This window comes from Rhamphochromis longiceps, linkage group LG19 (genome assembly GCF_057381845.1).
Source record: "Rhamphochromis longiceps isolate RC_006_pf linkage group LG19, R_longiceps_female_GT1.1, whole genome shotgun sequence".
Taxonomy (NCBI): domain Eukaryota; kingdom Metazoa; phylum Chordata; class Actinopteri; order Cichliformes; family Cichlidae; genus Rhamphochromis; species Rhamphochromis longiceps.
In genome coordinates, this window is record NC_140575.1 from 21,919,657 (window position 1) to 21,936,514 (window position 16,858).

Below are 16,858 nucleotides of genomic sequence, written 5' to 3' on the forward strand. Positions count from 1 at the left end.
ACAGACAGAAAACAGTGGTATATTACACATGGGATAACAAATGAGGATTAGAGAGTGTGACAAGAGATTTAATGCTTCCTGGTGAAGGTCAAGTTGAAAAAATAACTATGTTAGGTGGAAGAAGGAGATGGGAGGAAGAGCCAAAGAAAGTCAGAGAGGATGGGAGAGAGAAAAGTGGAAAAAGGCAACAGGTTGCCACAAACATAAGGACTCAAGTTCATTACTTTCTACTTGTTGTGCTTTTTAATGCATAGGCCAAACAAACACAACAATCTAATCTCAGAAAACTTAAACTTGAGGGTTGTTCTTACCCTCAACTGAAAACATCATCCGGACTAAGATATTTCTCTATTTATAGATTTAGCATGGAAAAATAAAGCACCTACTTGCATTTGGTTAATATTTTGTAATCTTGTTTTTTTTTCCCCCTCAAGATGTTCAAGACACTTTAAAAACAAACTCACACTTTTCCTGTACAGATTTTGACTCGGAGCTTTGGCTTGTTGATTTTGAGCTGGAAGCTGGCAGTGTACCTCTGTGCATCCTCTGCTACCTTGCCTCTAAAATATGTGCAACAGAAAAAAAATATTTAGCTAGTGATAAATCAGAGCAGGCCTCGAAAAAAACTAACACAGAGTGTGTGTGTGTGTGAGAGAATCCTCTTTTTCTGAAATATGTGTCAGTGAGGCATGTGAGGACACTTGTGGGTGGGTGTATTCACATCCATGTATGTGTGCGCGTAGGCTGGTCAGTGTTATAAACACCAGCGGAGTTTGTTTACATGCTCAGTATCAGTTTGGGAAGCTGTCATTTACCAAGCTATACACACAGATATTTAACACAGTGTGCACAGTAAGGAGTGTGAGTGGACATGTTTGTGTGGATGTGTGTGTGTGTGTGTGATTGTCATCCTGTAATCATGTTTTTCTAACTGACTGTCCACATTTCAAGAGCAGCTTGCCAGGAAATGTAACTTCCTGCCCAAGAGACTGATTCAGCAGCATCCAGCTGTTGCATGTGTATGGTTAGAAACACAGGAGAGGAAAAAGTAAGACAGAGGTGTGTGTGTGTGTGTGTGTGTGTGTGTGTGTGTGTGGAAAGGGGTGGAAGGGGATTTGCCTGTTTTTGTTTTTTGTTTTTCCCATACAGTTTCTTAATTGTTGTTTACCCAGACACCGAACACCCCCTCCCCCACTCTCCCCTACGCAGAAGCCCACCTCCTTCTCTTTCAGTTGTTGTTGTTGTTGTTGTTTTTGTTTTTGTTTTTGTTTTTTGTTTTTGACAGATTTAAGTAGGAAACTCCATCTCCTTAAGAACCCATTAAATATCATGTGTCTGCACACTCAGTCTAAGTTATTCTAACCTTTCTGTGCTTTTCCCCTCCTGTGGTCATTCTGAAAATCTTGAATCCCACAAGTATGCAGTCCTGAATTCACAAACGTGGGGTTTTGAGACACTGTTTTCATGTATGCTACGAATGCTTGTGGTTGTGACTGCAGTAGCACTATACTACTATTAAATTTTATGTCCGGACCATACAATATGTATGAGTACATATGTGTAAGATGTAATGCCTCTAAGCGATGTTCTTCTAGCACGGGAAAGAAAATGGAGAAATAGAAATTTGTGCATTAAATACAGAAACTAAGACATCTAAAACTAGAAAAGCGGAATGTAGAAAATGGAGTGGAGAGACAGAAATAATACTGAGCTGGGTCTTCACATGCCAAGTTATTTTCACTCTTGTGCATAGTCTTCAAATGATTTTAACAATCAGCCTTGTTTGCCATCCTACTACACAGTATGTTTGCTTTCTGAGACTGGTATTTATTGCTTGACTTCCTTTACTGTACAGATCAATGTCTCCAGTAGCTCTCAAATGCAGAGATGAGCTGAGTTGGGTTTTTTTTGTTTTGTTTTGGGTTTTTTTTAAAGAAATGTTCCCAAGCAAATATGTTGAATATGAAGCAGGGAAACGGAGAACATAACATCCCATTTTCAGGAAGATGATGAAATGAGCATATCACATAAAATATATGTGAAAATTAAAAAAAATGGTGTATATATATCTATATCTATCTATATCTAGCTATCTATCTAGCTATCTGTAGAGATATCTGTCTATAAAATAAATGTTTTTAAAAACATATGTGTTAATAGTTTCTGTATGTGTGACCATGCAAACTTTTGCTCATTATTTAAGGAGAAGAAATGGTGCATACAGATATATGTGTGGATATATACATGCATAATTAAGATTACCAAGATGTATATCTTAGTTTAAAGAGTTCAACCTTTATTATTATTTCATATTTAATATTTCACTGTAAGGTTTAAATAAACAGTTATAGTCACTAAAATAAATCAGTCTGTCCTGTTTTATTTTTTTCATTTTAAACTCCTTATTAATTGTAAATATCCTCTGGAAATGCAGTGGTGCGTCTTTATTTCCTTGACAAACATGCAATTTGTGCCCAAGAATGGAGAAAAACAGCAATGGAAACATGAAAGCGCCAGGTGTTTTTCTCCCCCGTACAACACCTGCTTCTCTTTAGCGGAGTTGTGATTTCTCAGCAGGGTCATAGTAAAGTCTTTGTTGATCTTCTCTGACGAAACAGGGAGTCACGACTGTCTGCTTTAACATTCTGCCCTACTTTTAACTTGGGTATGTCTGGTACCTTTCTGCACCGTTATTTTAGAATGGCGCTTCAGTTCAGATTTTACTGATATAGCCAATTCACGACAAGAATTATTATATTACCTTATTTTAAAGCAAAGATGCTACAGCTGGATACTAACTGGAAATTGTAGCATCTTGCACACACAAAACACCTAATATGTGCACATGTATGGAAACACTCAAATACACAGTTGTCTACTTCTTGATTATTGTCGTAATAATTTACTTTTTCTCATGTTTTCCCTTTCTCACCCTGACTCCTTTCTCCTCCCTCTTCCCCCTCTTCTCTTTGTTTACTCACAGGTGGTGTCCTCCTATCCAAAACACATGCTCATCCTAACAAATTGCTGACAGAACAAGACGGACGGGGTAAGGGAGTACGGGAAAGAGAGATCTCCCAGACGCACACTCGTAAAGAGAAAGGGGCCATTGGCCATCTGTGGTCAGTCCCCTGCTATTTTGCAGCTGCGTTGGAGTCAGCGAATGGTCCTGAGCTCTGATAGGAAAAAGAGTTTTTTCTCCAACGTTGCCCAGGGGATGAGCCCAGGCTAGGGCAATGTTAAAGCCTCGCTGGCCTTGGATTAAGCCCCTTGGGCTATTTTGTGTAGGGATGGGTGATACCCCAGCTGGATCCTCTGCTGTCACTATTCTCCACAGCTATCATTAGTGGCTAATGAGCTGCTGCTAGAGAGGAAACGGGGAAGGTGCCTGCGGAGAGAGGTGAAACATTACAGCTCTTATTAAGAGGCCCACAGAGAATTCTTTGCCTATTTAAAGCTTTGACTAGCATGACTTTGCCATTTATTATTGTAGGCATTTCTTTATATATTTTGATAGCCTTTTTTGTTACAGCATAAAAATGGCACCTAGAAGTTGAAAGACTTTTTTTTTTTTTCTTTTTTTTTCCAGGAAGATGATTCAGTGTTTGGACATAAATTATTTTTCTCATGAAGCAGTTTCAAAAATATATTTTTATTCAGGAGGAATTTTGGTAGATTGTTTTTGTTTTACTCTTCCCGATAATTTTGACCTTCCTATTCCCTGAAGATCATTGGTCACCATGGCAGCAGCCTATCGTGTTGTTGTGAGCAGCGTGAGCTGTTACAACAGTGTGGTAGTAGACCGACGCACTCACTCCCATGCAGTACACTACTGCTCAGGGCCATGTGGAGCACTGTCCCAGGGCTTGGACTGCACTGTTGCACACCGTGGCACCTGTTCTGAGCTCCTTGTTGCACCTGACCCTCAATACAATGACCTTAACAGCTCGCCCATACACTCCCGCAACATTATTGCTCAGCAGCTTCCTAACCATGCTAAAGTTTGTCTTGCCATGGATAGTACTCATAATGGGAGCCTAGAGAGGGCAGGCAGCAGTGGCAATTTATCTTTAGGAGAAGAGAGCCCAACATGGCGTGGTAAGAAGACCTCTGGTGGTGGAGCATCGACTGGGAGTATGACCTCCTCTGGCAGTCTGAAGGATATTACCGAAGAAGCCATCAACCTGGCCAGTGGTAAACTCAAGGAGTTTTCATTTGATAAGCTCCGCCTCTCATCCTCCAGCCACATCACCTTCCGGAAAGGCCGTAAAGTCCGTCCTGACTCTTTTAGTCGTCGCTCCACCGACCTGGAGATTATTTATGGCCACTTCAGCTCCAACCTTACCACAAATGCAACTACTAACGGTATGACAAATGGCACGGCTTCTTCTAATGATGAGAACCTGCCACCATTTGTGCAAGGGAAAGGAACGGTGCTAGAGGAAACGAAGATTAAGGGCAACCCAGGCACCATGTCGTCCATCACCAAAGTTGCTGGTGGCTCAACAAACAGCCTCACGAGTATTGGGTCATTAGACCAAAGTCTGAACACAGTGGCCTCCCTGTACCGCAACACCCTAGGAGAAGAGAACTTAATTGCCCGTCTGCTGGAGAAGACGCGAGCGGAGGCAGCTACTGGCGGAGCAGGTGGCGAAGACATACGTGCCTGCCTTGATATTCTGCTTAAATGTTCTGAAGACCTTAAGAAATGCACTGACATAATCAAACAGTGCATCAAACACAAAGCTGGTGGAGGCCCAGAGGATGGGGAAGCAAGCCCTGACAGTGTGTATCGGGCTGTGATGACTCGTCTCAGTTCCTATCTTAAGAGATTGCCTCTGGAGCTGGAAGGAATTGGAGGTTTTGGAGGCTGTGGACAGGGTGCACCTGGAAGCGGGCACAGTGATTTGGCTGAACTGGTTAACACTCTTCACTCCATCCAGCAGGGACCTTATTCGCCGATATTTGGCAATGAACAACCTCCTCGCTATGAAGATGTGGTGCTCTCTCCTCCAATCCCAAAGACTGTTCCACATTCTGTTTCTGCTCCATCCTCTGTCTCATCTACTTCTTTATCTCTAAAATCAGATTCCATCCATACCAAACCAGTTCAGAGCTCAGCCCAGCTTAGAGCTACCCCACTTACTAATGGAGTTATCCAACATCCACATACTTCTTCTTATACACAACATACTCTCTCTCCTCCAACCATTATATCCTCTTCATCCAGCTCCTCTCCAACACACTCCTCCTCCCCTCTTCGTAACTCCCCGACCCCAGCTTATACACACACTCCCCCAGCATCTCCCATGGAGGCTCTTTATATTGAGGAGGAGGAAGCAGATATGGGAAAGACACCAGAACAAATCTCACAGCAGACACACACTCCATCTAGAGGGATGAACAGCAGCCAGAGCAAAAGTGGGACTATGATGGGGCAACACATGCACCTGTCCCAAACACACACGCTCTATAACTCTTCAAATAATTTGCCAGTCAGCTCTGGCTATGGCTCAAATTGGCCTTCCTCTGCGTCACTAACAGTCTCTGCACCCAAAGCTGCTGCACACAGGAATGATGACATTGACAAGCTGCTCATGGACTTGGAGAATCTCTCTCAAAGTATGACTCATCCCAGAAAGACAGAGCCTCCACTTCCAGCCAAAACCAGGAAGAGAGATGGGAGCCAGGGGATCACCTCCAGTGAGTCCTTCACTCAACCCAAAATGGCTCTGTTCCAAGTCTCAAAGCCAGACAGCCACTTAACCATGAACGGCATTAGCTCCAGAACTCCCCAGAGTTTCACTCCTCCTAAAGAAGAGAGGAGTGAAAATGTGGCAGGAGAGGAGGAGGATGGGGCATTGTTGCTGAGAATCCTTGAGAGCATTGAGAGTTTTGCCCAAGAACTGGTGGATTCCGGAGCAGGGAGCACAGGGAGTGCTGAGAGGAACAGTGGAAAGGAGCGGGAGGTGATGAGGCTCCTGCAGGATACACTGGCCACCGCTGGCAGGGCTGATACTCCTCTGGAGAGCACAAACCCACCAGCTGCTCCCACCGCTCCAACTGTACATACAGATGCAATCTCAGATACACTGATAAAACACACCTTGGCAAATACACCTGAAGTTTCACCTGCCCCAACACCTGCAGTATCTGATTCTGAAAGCAGTGCTTCAGCTGACCAAGCACCTAAATCTACACCTGAAAGTGCTCCCCAACCTTTGCCTACACCTACACCTGACCCTCCAGTCGAGTCTGTGGATAAAATTCCAGAAGCGTCTACAGATGAGGATGACTCAAAACCAGTCTCTGCCCCGATATCCTCTGCACCTGCAAACTTGCATTCCTCTACGCTTTCCGATGAAACCATACCTGTGGCCGCACCTGAAGCTCCAGCTCCTGTTGCTACGCCAACCACAGCAAGTGCTACCGTTGCTGTTGGTGAACATACTGCTTTGAGAGATGCTGGCTCAACCCTTCTTATCCAGCAGACTCCAGAGGTCATTAAAGTAAGTGTTCCAAAGTCACACTCACAAATGCATAATCTAACAGACAATCAAAGACATGAACATTTCAGAAAATAGTTTATTGGTGCTGTGAGATTTGTTTTATTATTATTGCATTTCAAGCTGCTGCTAGGAAATAAAGAAATGGGTGTTTCAAGGGCTTGAGTAATATGAAGTACTTATTCCAAGACGGTGCCATTACAGGTGCAGTCCACTGATTGGGAATTTGTCATGTTGGAAAGATTGCTACATGCAGTGCAACTCTGGGTTAATTTATGTTCATTGATGTATATAAAAATGTGCCATCTGTGCTTTTAAATGTTACTGTTGATCCATTTAGGTGCAGTATGAGGGCGCCTGACTGAGGGATAGACATAGAGGGACCACACAGGCTGATTAGCATTAGACTGAAAATAAACTGAGGATTTCATTGCTGTGGCACAACCGGACTGATGCTGCTGTAATTGGTGGTATTAATTAGCTCTAATTAACATGCTGTTACAGTTACTCTATCTTGGCTTGAATCAAAAAAGTTGAGGCTTTGGATCACAGAACAGAATAGCTCCTTGTTGTGGAGTGGCTCTTTGTTGGCTTTTCCTGGTTTTGAACTTGTTTTGTTCTGTAATTGTATGTGTGTGCAGGCGTATGCATGTGTGTAGACTTTGTTTTTCTTACTGTGGAAAATGTAACGGTAAATTGCAGTTGTGCTACAGAGGAAAAGAGAAGGGAACTAGAACTTGATAATTTTTTTGTCTGTGTCTGCGCGTAAGCTGGAGTTAATGATGATAAAAAGGCAGTGTTACCTCAGCCAGTCCCTAATGTGGATGTTCTACTGCAAATTGTAGATTTAGGTAATTATGCATGCCAGACAAACGCACATTATCATCAACACAGAGGAATCAAATCATTGTTGTCATTTATTCCCCTCTATATTTGACATTTTTCTCTTACTAATTTATTTTTCCTCTCTCGCTCCAACCATCCTTCTCCTCATCACGCTTCCTCTGCTGTTTATGTGTGTTTATTTACTGAGCTGTGTAACCTTATGCCCTGCTGATATGTAGGGCACCTATTTATGAGGTTACCATGGTAGCTGCCACAGTAAGAACGGAACAGCCAGCACCCGAACACATCATTACACAATCTCCTTCCTCCTCCAGCTTCTGTGTCCCTATCCATCCCTTTTTTGTTTTTGTTTTTTCTGCTTATCTGCTCCCACATTTCTTGCAGTTAAACTCTCTCCGTTTTTCATTTTTCTGGCTTATAGGTCTACTTTTGTTTCTCTTCTCAGTGTCCTTCTTTCACCTGCGGTCAAGGATTATGTCCGTACTGATCACTTCTTGTCTTCCAACCCTGTGATTGGCTGTTGTTTTATTTTGGGAGAGGTGAATAACTGTTGTTGCTGCGTGGAGAGCAGAGAAACCCAATGGGAGGTGCTCATTGGAGCACTGGAGGAAGTGGGGGGAGGGTTGGGTTGTTGGCACAACAAGCGTTAATGGTATCATTACCCTACAACCCCCTCCACCCCTGGCACAGCTAGGTGTGAGGGAGACCTAAATCTGTCCACCCCTCTGTACTATGGCATCCCGTTAACAGACTCACTGTCGCCACAGTGTAAATGGACCGGCATACGTGCATGTGTGTGCATGTTTGTGTGCGTGTAAGCATGTGAGCATGTGTTATGCACACCTAGGCTTTATTACATGTCCAGATGTTCATACATGTGTGCATTTACATGTGTGTTCATGCATGCATTAAATTTGTTTGAGTTAAACGTGATGAATATCGGAGTCTGATCAACTGTGTGTGTGTGCATCTGTCTGGCTGTCTGTTTGTTGGCCCATGGGTAAGATGACCCGGTGCTACTGTGGGTCACAGCTGAGTTTGGAATAGCTCTTCGACACCCAATACCAATTCTGGCACTCTGGGAATTATGTTAATATTCCTCAGCGCCAACCCCGCCCTGCAATGCATTAAACTGCCAATCAAACTGTAAACAAGACAAGCCCCCTCATGCACAAGTGAGAAAATGCACTCACACAACTGCAATGAACCACACACTCCACGTTGAACATTTGTAGCTTTGTTTCGCTTGGCACTGCCATAGCTTCACTGGGAAGTTCTGCTAAGCCCTCTATGGTGACGCAGGCCCCAGGCAGTAGTATCTTCATCTCTGCTTTACGCATGTTTATTGTTGATTCTGCTGCTGACAGACTAATACAGGGCTTTCTGCACCTGTCAGAACACACCCATTAATCTCCATCATGACAGGAAAGCTGACTGATATAAATCAGAGGCAAAGCCGTAACACTCATAGTGGGGAGATGTGATGGTGAGAGTCAATTAACTTTAAGGGCAATGGGCTTTGAATGGGCTTTCTTTCTATTCCTGTCTCTCTGTTTTTAGGTAATATAATAAAAGCTGCTTTCGGCTCCTCCCTTGTTCACAATGGGTTGGCCACAGTGAACGTTTGATTTGGCAGATTTTTACACTGGAAGCCCTTTGTTTCTCCTCCCATATTTAAACCAGAGGTCTTTTGCTTGTTAGGCATATAAGTAAACCACTACAGTATGGAGCCAAATTTTAGGTAACATGGTAAGATGTATTTTAAAATGAGACAACATTCACTGGTGGGTAAATGTAACCTAATTTTTGTTCTAGTGGCATTGCTTCAGTACAGTTAATGGTGGAATTGCTTGCAGACACTGACTGGATCTATAGCTGTCACTCTGATAGTTTAATTAACACACTGCTGGTTTAAGTAGTTTTACCAACTTCTGCAGATGTGTCACAGATTAACAAGATTAACATTGGTCTTTAGCTCATTTTAAATTTGATGGCAACAGTATGTCTCAAAAGAGTTGGGACAGAGCAATTTACCACTGTGTAGCTTCCCCATTCAGTTCAGACTTCTGGGAACTGAGATCAGCTGCTAGACTTTTTAAATAGGAATATTGTCCCATTGTCCCACTCTGCTATAGGATTTTGGCTGCTCAACAGTCCTAGATCTTCTTTGTCCTATTTTTTGTTTCATGATGTGCAGAATTTTTCAACATGGTCTGGACAGCACCTGGACTCTTCTACCATGAAGCCTTATTGTTGTAATAGTGCATTATGTGGTTTAGTATTGTCTTGCTGAAATTTGCAAGGCCTTCCCCGAGAAAGGCATCATCTGGATGGAATTCCAGTATTTCAGGATTGGCATGCTGCCAATTCCATAGCCATTAATACATCCTCATATCATCACAGATCCAGGCTTTTGAACTAGGCACTGATAACAAGCTGGGTGGTCCCTTTCCTGAGTATGGAGGATGCTAGATCCAAAAGGAATATTAAATTTCGATTAGTCTAACCACAGAACAGTTTTCCACTTTTCCTCAGTTCATTTTAAATATAGTTTGCAGGAAAAGACTGGACATTTCTTTGCTAATGGAGCTTTAACCTGGATTTCCTTATGGCACAGTGAACTGTGTTCACAGACAGTGAATTCTGGAAGTGCTCCTGAGCCCATGCAGTAATTTCCATGACAGAATCATTCTTGTTTTTCCGTGCAGTATTGTGTGAGGGCCTGAACATCCCAGGCATGTGCACAGAGTTTTCTTTCAATACTTGGTATCTTTTGAAAATATTACATACGGTAGAAATATTCAAAGTCTTCACAGGTTTTTAATTTTTTTAATGCACCTTTGGTCTGAGCTATATGTCTCCCTATGTATACAGTAGTTCCCAAAAGAAAAATCAGTGGGTCTAATGGGGTAAGATTTGATCGGTTTCTTCTTGACCCTATTCGAGAGTCCTTTGATTACTGGACAGTCTCAAAAAATATGTGAGTGGTCTGGTTTTCCCACATTTCCTCCAACACAGTTCCACTTTAATTTCTTTCACATATGATGAGATTATGAGAGGTGTATTTAAATACCACATTTTTAGTTTAAAGTCAAATTCTTTCCATAGTAGACTATTACTTTCTCTATGCCAGATTGTACACACCTCTTCCCATACTTTGTAGAATTTAGTCATTTTCCCTTAATATTTGCCATGTTTTGCATGGTTTCATTTATAATCTATATTCTTTGTGATTTTTACTGACCATTTACTGACTTTCTTTATGACTTGAATTGTAAAACGTCTTATCTGAATGAATCCATTTCACAATTTATAAATGCAGATTTTGCAGATTTGTGAACTTGTGCTTAACTCTCTAAGATGCTCGTTTCATACCCAGTCATGTTACTAATCTGTTGCCAATTAAGCTAATAGTCGCACAATGTTCCTCCAGCTGTTTCTTTTTAGTATCACTTAAATTTCCAGACAATAGTTGCCTCCATCCCAACTTTTTGAGTTGTCTCACTCCTGTCAAAATGAGCTAACATTTTTAATGGAAGAGTATTGTGGATAAAATATGGCTTTATGACACTTGTGAATCCTTGCATTCTGTTTTAATTTACATTATACATAAAATGTAAAATGTCCATCCATCCATCTTCATCCGCTTTATCCGGGGCCGGGTCGCGGGGGCAGCAGCCTAAGCAGAGAAGCCCAGACCTCCCTCTCCCCAGCCACCTCCTCCAGCTTATCCGTGGGAACACCAAAGTGTTCCCAGGCCAGCTGAGAGATATAATCTCTCCAGCGTGTCCTGGGTCTGCCCCGGGGGGCCTCCTCCCGGCGGGCCTCCTCCCGGCGGAACATGCCCGGAACACCAACCCCAGGAGGCACCCAGGAGGCATCCTTGTCAGATGCCCGAATCACCTCAGCTGGCTCCTTTCGATGTGGAGGAGCAGCAGCTCTACTCTGAGCCCCTCCCGGATGGCCAGACTTCTCACCCTATATCTAAGGGAGAGGCCAGCCAACATTCGGAGGAAGCGGCGGACCGGTGCAGCGTCCGCATTACTGCAGCTGCAGCCCCAATCCGTCTGTCGATCTCCGGCTCCCTTCTCCCATCACTCACGAACAAGACCCCGAGATACTTGAACTCCTCCACTTGGGGCAGGAACTCATCCCCGACCTGGAGTGGGCACTCCACCCTTTTCCAGCTGAGAACCATGGCCTCAGATTTGGAGGTGCTGATCCTCATTCCCGCTGCTTCACACTCGGCTGCGAACCATTCCAGTGCGAGCTGGAGGCCCCCACCCGATGAAGCCAACAGAACCACATCATCCGCGAAAAGCAGAGATGAGATTCTGAGACCACTGAAGTGAAAGCCCTCCGCCACTTGGCTGCGCCTAGAAATCCTGTCCATAAAAATTATGAAAAGAATCGGTGACAAAGGGCAGCCCTGGCGGAGCCCATCACCCACCGGGAACGAGTCCGACTTATTGCCGGCAATGCGAACCAAGCTCTTGCAACGGTTGTATAGGGATCGAATGGCCCGTAGCAATGGGCCAGACACCCCATACTCCCGCAGCACCTCCCACAGGTCACCCCAAGGGACACGGTCGAATGCCTTTTCCAAGTCCACAAAACACATGTAGACTGGTTGGGCAAACTCCCAACTCTCCTTTCCAGCACCCTGGCATAGACTTTCCCAGGGAGGCTGAGGAGTGTGATCCCCCTGTAGTTGGAACACACCCTCCGGTCCCCCTTCTTAAAGATGGGGACCACCACCCCGGTCTGCCAGTCCAGGGGTACTGCCACGCAACATTGTAGAGGCGTGTCAACCAGGACAGCCCTACAACGTCCAGAGCCTTCAGGAACTCGGGGCGGACCTCATCAACACCAGGGGCTCTGCCAACAAGGAGTTGTTTAACTGCCTCAGTGACCTCGCCTCTGGAAATTGGCGGGTCATTCCCCTCATCCCCAGACTCTGCTTCCTCCTCGGAAGACGTGTCAGTGGGATTAAGGAAGTCCTCGAAGTATTCCTTCCACCGCCTGACAATTTTCTCAGTCGAAGTCAGCAGCGCTCCGCCAGCACTATACACAGTGCAGGTAGAGCACCGCTTTCCCCGCCTGAGACGCCTGACGGTTTGCCAGAATCTCTTCGCGGCAGTCTGAAAGTCTTTTTCCATGGCCTCTCTGAACTCCTCCCACACCCGAGTTTTTGCTTCAGCCACTGCCCGAGCCGCATTCCGCTTGGCCTGTCGATACCTGTCGGCTGCCTCCGGAGTCCCACAGGCTAACCAAGCCCGATAGGACTCCTTCTTCAGTCTGGTGGCTTACCACCACGGCAGGCACCAACCACCTTGCAGCCACAGCTCAATGCAGCAGCTTCGGCAATGGAGACGCTGAACATGGTCCACTCGGACTCAATGTCCCCAGTCTCCCTCGGAATGCTGTTGAAGCTCTGCCGGAGGTGTGCGTTGAAGATCTCGCGGACTGGGGCCTCTGCTAGACATTCTCAGCACACCCTCACTACGCGTTTAGGTGTACCAGGTCTGTCCAGCGACCTCCCCCGCCACCTGATCCAACTCACCACCAGGTGGTGATCAGTTGACAGCTCAGCCCCTCTCTTTACCCGAATGTCCAGAACATATGGTCGCATGTCTGGTGATACGATTACAAAATCGAACATCGACCTGCGGCCTAGAGCGTCCTGGTGCCACGTGCAGTTATGGACACTCTTATGTTCAAACAAGGTGTTTGTTATGGCCAAACTGTGATTTGCACAGAAGTCCAATAACAAAACACCACTCGGGTTCAGATCAGGGAGGCCGTTCTTCCCAATCCCGCCCCTCCAGGTCTCGCTGTCATTACCCACGTGAGCATTGAAGTCACCCAGCAGGACAACAGAGTCTCAAGGTGGAGCACCTTCCAGCACCCCACCCAGGGACTCTAAGAAGGCTGGGTACTCTGAACTGCCACTCGGCGCATAAGCGCAGATGACAGTCAAGACCCGTTCCCCGACCCTAAGGCGCAGGGAACAAACCCTCTCATCCACCGGGAAAAACCCCAACGTACCGGCAGCAAGCCGAGGGGATATTAGAATACCCACCCCAGCCCGCCCTCGGGCACCCTCCCCGGGCCTGGCTCCAGGGTGGGGCCCCAGTAACCCTATCCTGGGCAGGGTAAACTGTTCCCTCGATGTTTTCTTCATAAGGGTCTTCTGAATCGCTCTTTGTCTGGTCCCTCACCCAGGACCAATTTACCATGGGAGACCCTACCAGGGGGCAAAAGCCCCCAGACAACATAGCCCCTGGGATCCCTGGGACACACAAACCCCTCCACCACAATAAGGCAGCGATTCACGGAGAGGAATGTAAAATGTGTTTTTGGAATTGGGGGTTGTATATAAACTCATTCGCTGACAGCACAGTTAACATACTTAAAATAGGCTTGTGATTAGACTGGTGTTATGAGTACTCAGCTCAGTGTATGCAGATGGGAAGTAAAAATGCAATATTGCCTGCTATTCAGAGCCTTTGTGAAAGTATTCATCAGAGTACCGCTCAATGGTGATTCACCATATATCAGCTTATTATAAAGAGATGGCTGAGTGTTCCTATCTGACTTTTTAGCCAGAAGAGGAAAGTGCACTGTTGACCTTTTAAAACAGAAATCGGCAACTTCTTTTGGTTCAGACAGTTTTGAAAGAGTATGGAAGGAACGATAAGGAGAAGCATGGAGATATAAAGTAAATTATTTTTTGGTTTCCTGAGCAGTTGGCTTTGGGAAGGAGAAATGCAAAGTGCATCTAAAGTGGGGGGGAGGGGGGGGGAATCTGCAGCTCCCAGTTGTTGACTCTGGGTCAGCAGAGAGTGACATCATTCCTCAGCTCCTTCCACAGGAAATAAGGTCACAGCGGGGACCTTGGCCAAGGTGCACAAGCACACAGTTGAATGCTTTCATTTAAGCACGCATACAGTGCTCTTGAAAGACAGGATAATAGGTTGCTATGTGTAGGAAGAGTTTTCCCAATACAGTTCATACCACCAAGGTATAGACAATGGAATCAGATCATGTTCATACTATCAACTTGGTGGAGCTCATTTGGCTGGATGATCCTTTTTTTTTAGTGCGCACATATGCACAGGCATACACACACTTGCACAGAGAGCACTTTTAAGCATCTGACATCATAATTCACCACTCCCTAGTGCAAGGTTGGCTGTGATCCAAGTGCTTTTGTCAGTGTGATGTCCTCAGCTGCAGTGTGCGTGTTCATTTGCACACATACGCACCAATCCACACGCCTGACTTTTTTAAGGAACTGTACTTATTCATCTGAAAGGTTTTAATCTCAGCAAGAGTCACCAGTGTGCAAGTTTTTGGGCCTCCTGCCGGGTCACCATGAAAACCAGCACAACATGTTTATTAGTATTAGGTAGGCGGTGGGATTCCCCTACCCCAGAATATCAGTTCTGCAGTGCGATTGGCTAATGGGGACTCCCTCTTAGAATCATGGCACCAGGGGGAGATTTAGGTTTATGTGACTGTGTTGATGTGGGTGTGACCGTGTGTGTGTGTGTGTGTGTTTCTTTCCTCTTGAAAGAGTTTGCCAATGTTCCAGAACACCATGACTCGGTGGGAGCTTGGGTGTCACCTACCCCCACCCATCTACTTCCAGTCTACCTATTTAGCCCCCACTCTTCCCCTCCCTCATTTTCCTTTGAACTCACCCTTCACCCAATTCCACCCAGAATGTCCTGTGGGATTTCTCCAGAAAACTCCCTCAGCGCTAAAATACTCTCACCGCTTGGCCAAAACAAACATGTTTGGATGTCTTCACTGAAAATGTATGTGTGCTTGTTAAGTCAGGAGGCACAGAAGGAATTCAAAAAGAGTGGAATGCAACCCAGAGATGTGTAGTATAACTGAGTTATTGGACTCCTTTTTCTTCATCCTGACCTCTAACTCCATCGGGTCATTTCACACATTTTGAAGCAGAGCCAAGAAGGTCAATGGCAGCAGAAACAAGCATCTTCTGTCAGGTGCATGGTCACAGTCTAATTTAAGTGACAAACTGCTCACAAGTGATAACCGTTAGACAGCTGCTACCCCCTAGTGACTGTAAGGCCCAACCATACCATAAAGTACTTTGTAAGCTTGCAGTCTGATTTCACCCTGGTTTGTTGAAATTAATAAGGCCTATAGCATCATCTACAGGAGGATCTGTGAACTAACTGATATATACAACTAGAAAATTAATTTACCAATGAAACTGCTATACTTAACTATTTTTGTTGCAATATTGCTTCTTTTTTAGAGAAAACTGCTCCATGTTTAAACATAATCTCCACTGATTGCGACATTTTCACAGTTATACAGTTGGAAGGACAGTGGTGCAATATACTTGGTATGAGAGAAATGTTACCTTTTGTCTGATATTATGTCGACACAGACTGATATATATATTTTCTTATGTTGCATGTTAGAAGAAAGCAGTTTCCTTTTCGCTAATGTTTCTTTGTTGGTTTTTAAATGAGCTGCAATTTAGGATTATATCCGTTGTGTGCATGCTATAGTGCTATCTGAGTGTCATGTACAGAGTTTTGTTTTTAATATTCCAAAATATTATATATTTAAATAATTATAGAGGAAGCAGGACTGATCTTCTCTGGTATTGGTGGTTTGAGGTCTCTTGCTGCACTCTAGTGACAGCTCCCTCACTGTAGCTCCATGCTGAGGACCAAAACTATTGCTGATGTAGGATTAGCTCACTTGCTCTAAATCCTAAGATAGCCATGGGAAATGTAATGCAAAACCTGCCCTGTTAGCCATATGTATAAAAATAAATGCCAGTGAAGGACTGGAGTTTGTTGTTATTAAGCATTAGTTGTTGACAGGCGGTTTTCCCAGATAAGGGAAATGGTTCACTGTGTAATTTTTCAGATGTAGCTTGTCTGGCAAGTTTCCCAGAAATAAGTAAAAAATTGACACTAAACCTCTATAAATATTTTCGTAACATTAGGAGTCCCCTTCTGTGACCACTCGGGCAGTTTATATTGAGTTAAAATTGCATGCTAATGTTTTACATTTCCATGCCATGTAACCATTTAGCGAGAAAGTGCATATAAGCATCACAGATCTAACACGTGGAAAATTATCTCTTTGTATCTTCTTTAATATCTGTTTATGAAGATTTGTAGACACTCAGAATAGAAAATATAGGGCTCTATTTAGTTTATAGGTAATCTCAGACATATCCAAATCTTATAAATACAAGTCCCTGTTATGTATGTATTAGGATTTATTATTTTTTTTGTTGACAAAAAATAACTGGACTTTTAGCTGTGTAATATCAGTGTCAGTGTCTGATTCCAGTCAGACAATTAGAGCAGCTGTGTTTTTAACTGCTCCCATGTTGCCTTCCTGTGATTGGGATGTGAGTTAGACCGTAGCCAGCACTGATTAACTTTGTCTATCACAGAAGCGGGAGTTTAACTCGGTTCATTCTTCCAAGTTTAGAGAGGAGGTTC

The 16,858-nt window shown here is 44.3% G+C and overlaps 1 protein-coding gene across 4 annotated transcripts in view; it reads left to right on the top strand.

Moving 5' to 3' along the window:
- Positions 1–16,858, top strand: part of ppp2r3a (protein phosphatase 2, regulatory subunit B'', alpha) — a 59,619-nt gene that overhangs the window by 28,444 nt on the left and 14,317 nt on the right. For 2 of the 4 annotated variants that reach the window (XM_085391102.1, XM_085391105.1), the window contains exon 2: positions 2,984–6,509. In XM_085391102.1, the coding sequence (XP_085247228.1) occupies positions 3,741–6,509 (2,769 nt within the window). In that variant the 5' untranslated portion in view covers positions 2,984–3,740. The remainder of the gene's footprint in view (positions 1–2,983; positions 6,510–16,858) is intronic. The other 2 variants (XM_085391104.1, XM_085391106.1) reach the window with 2 other exon arrangements.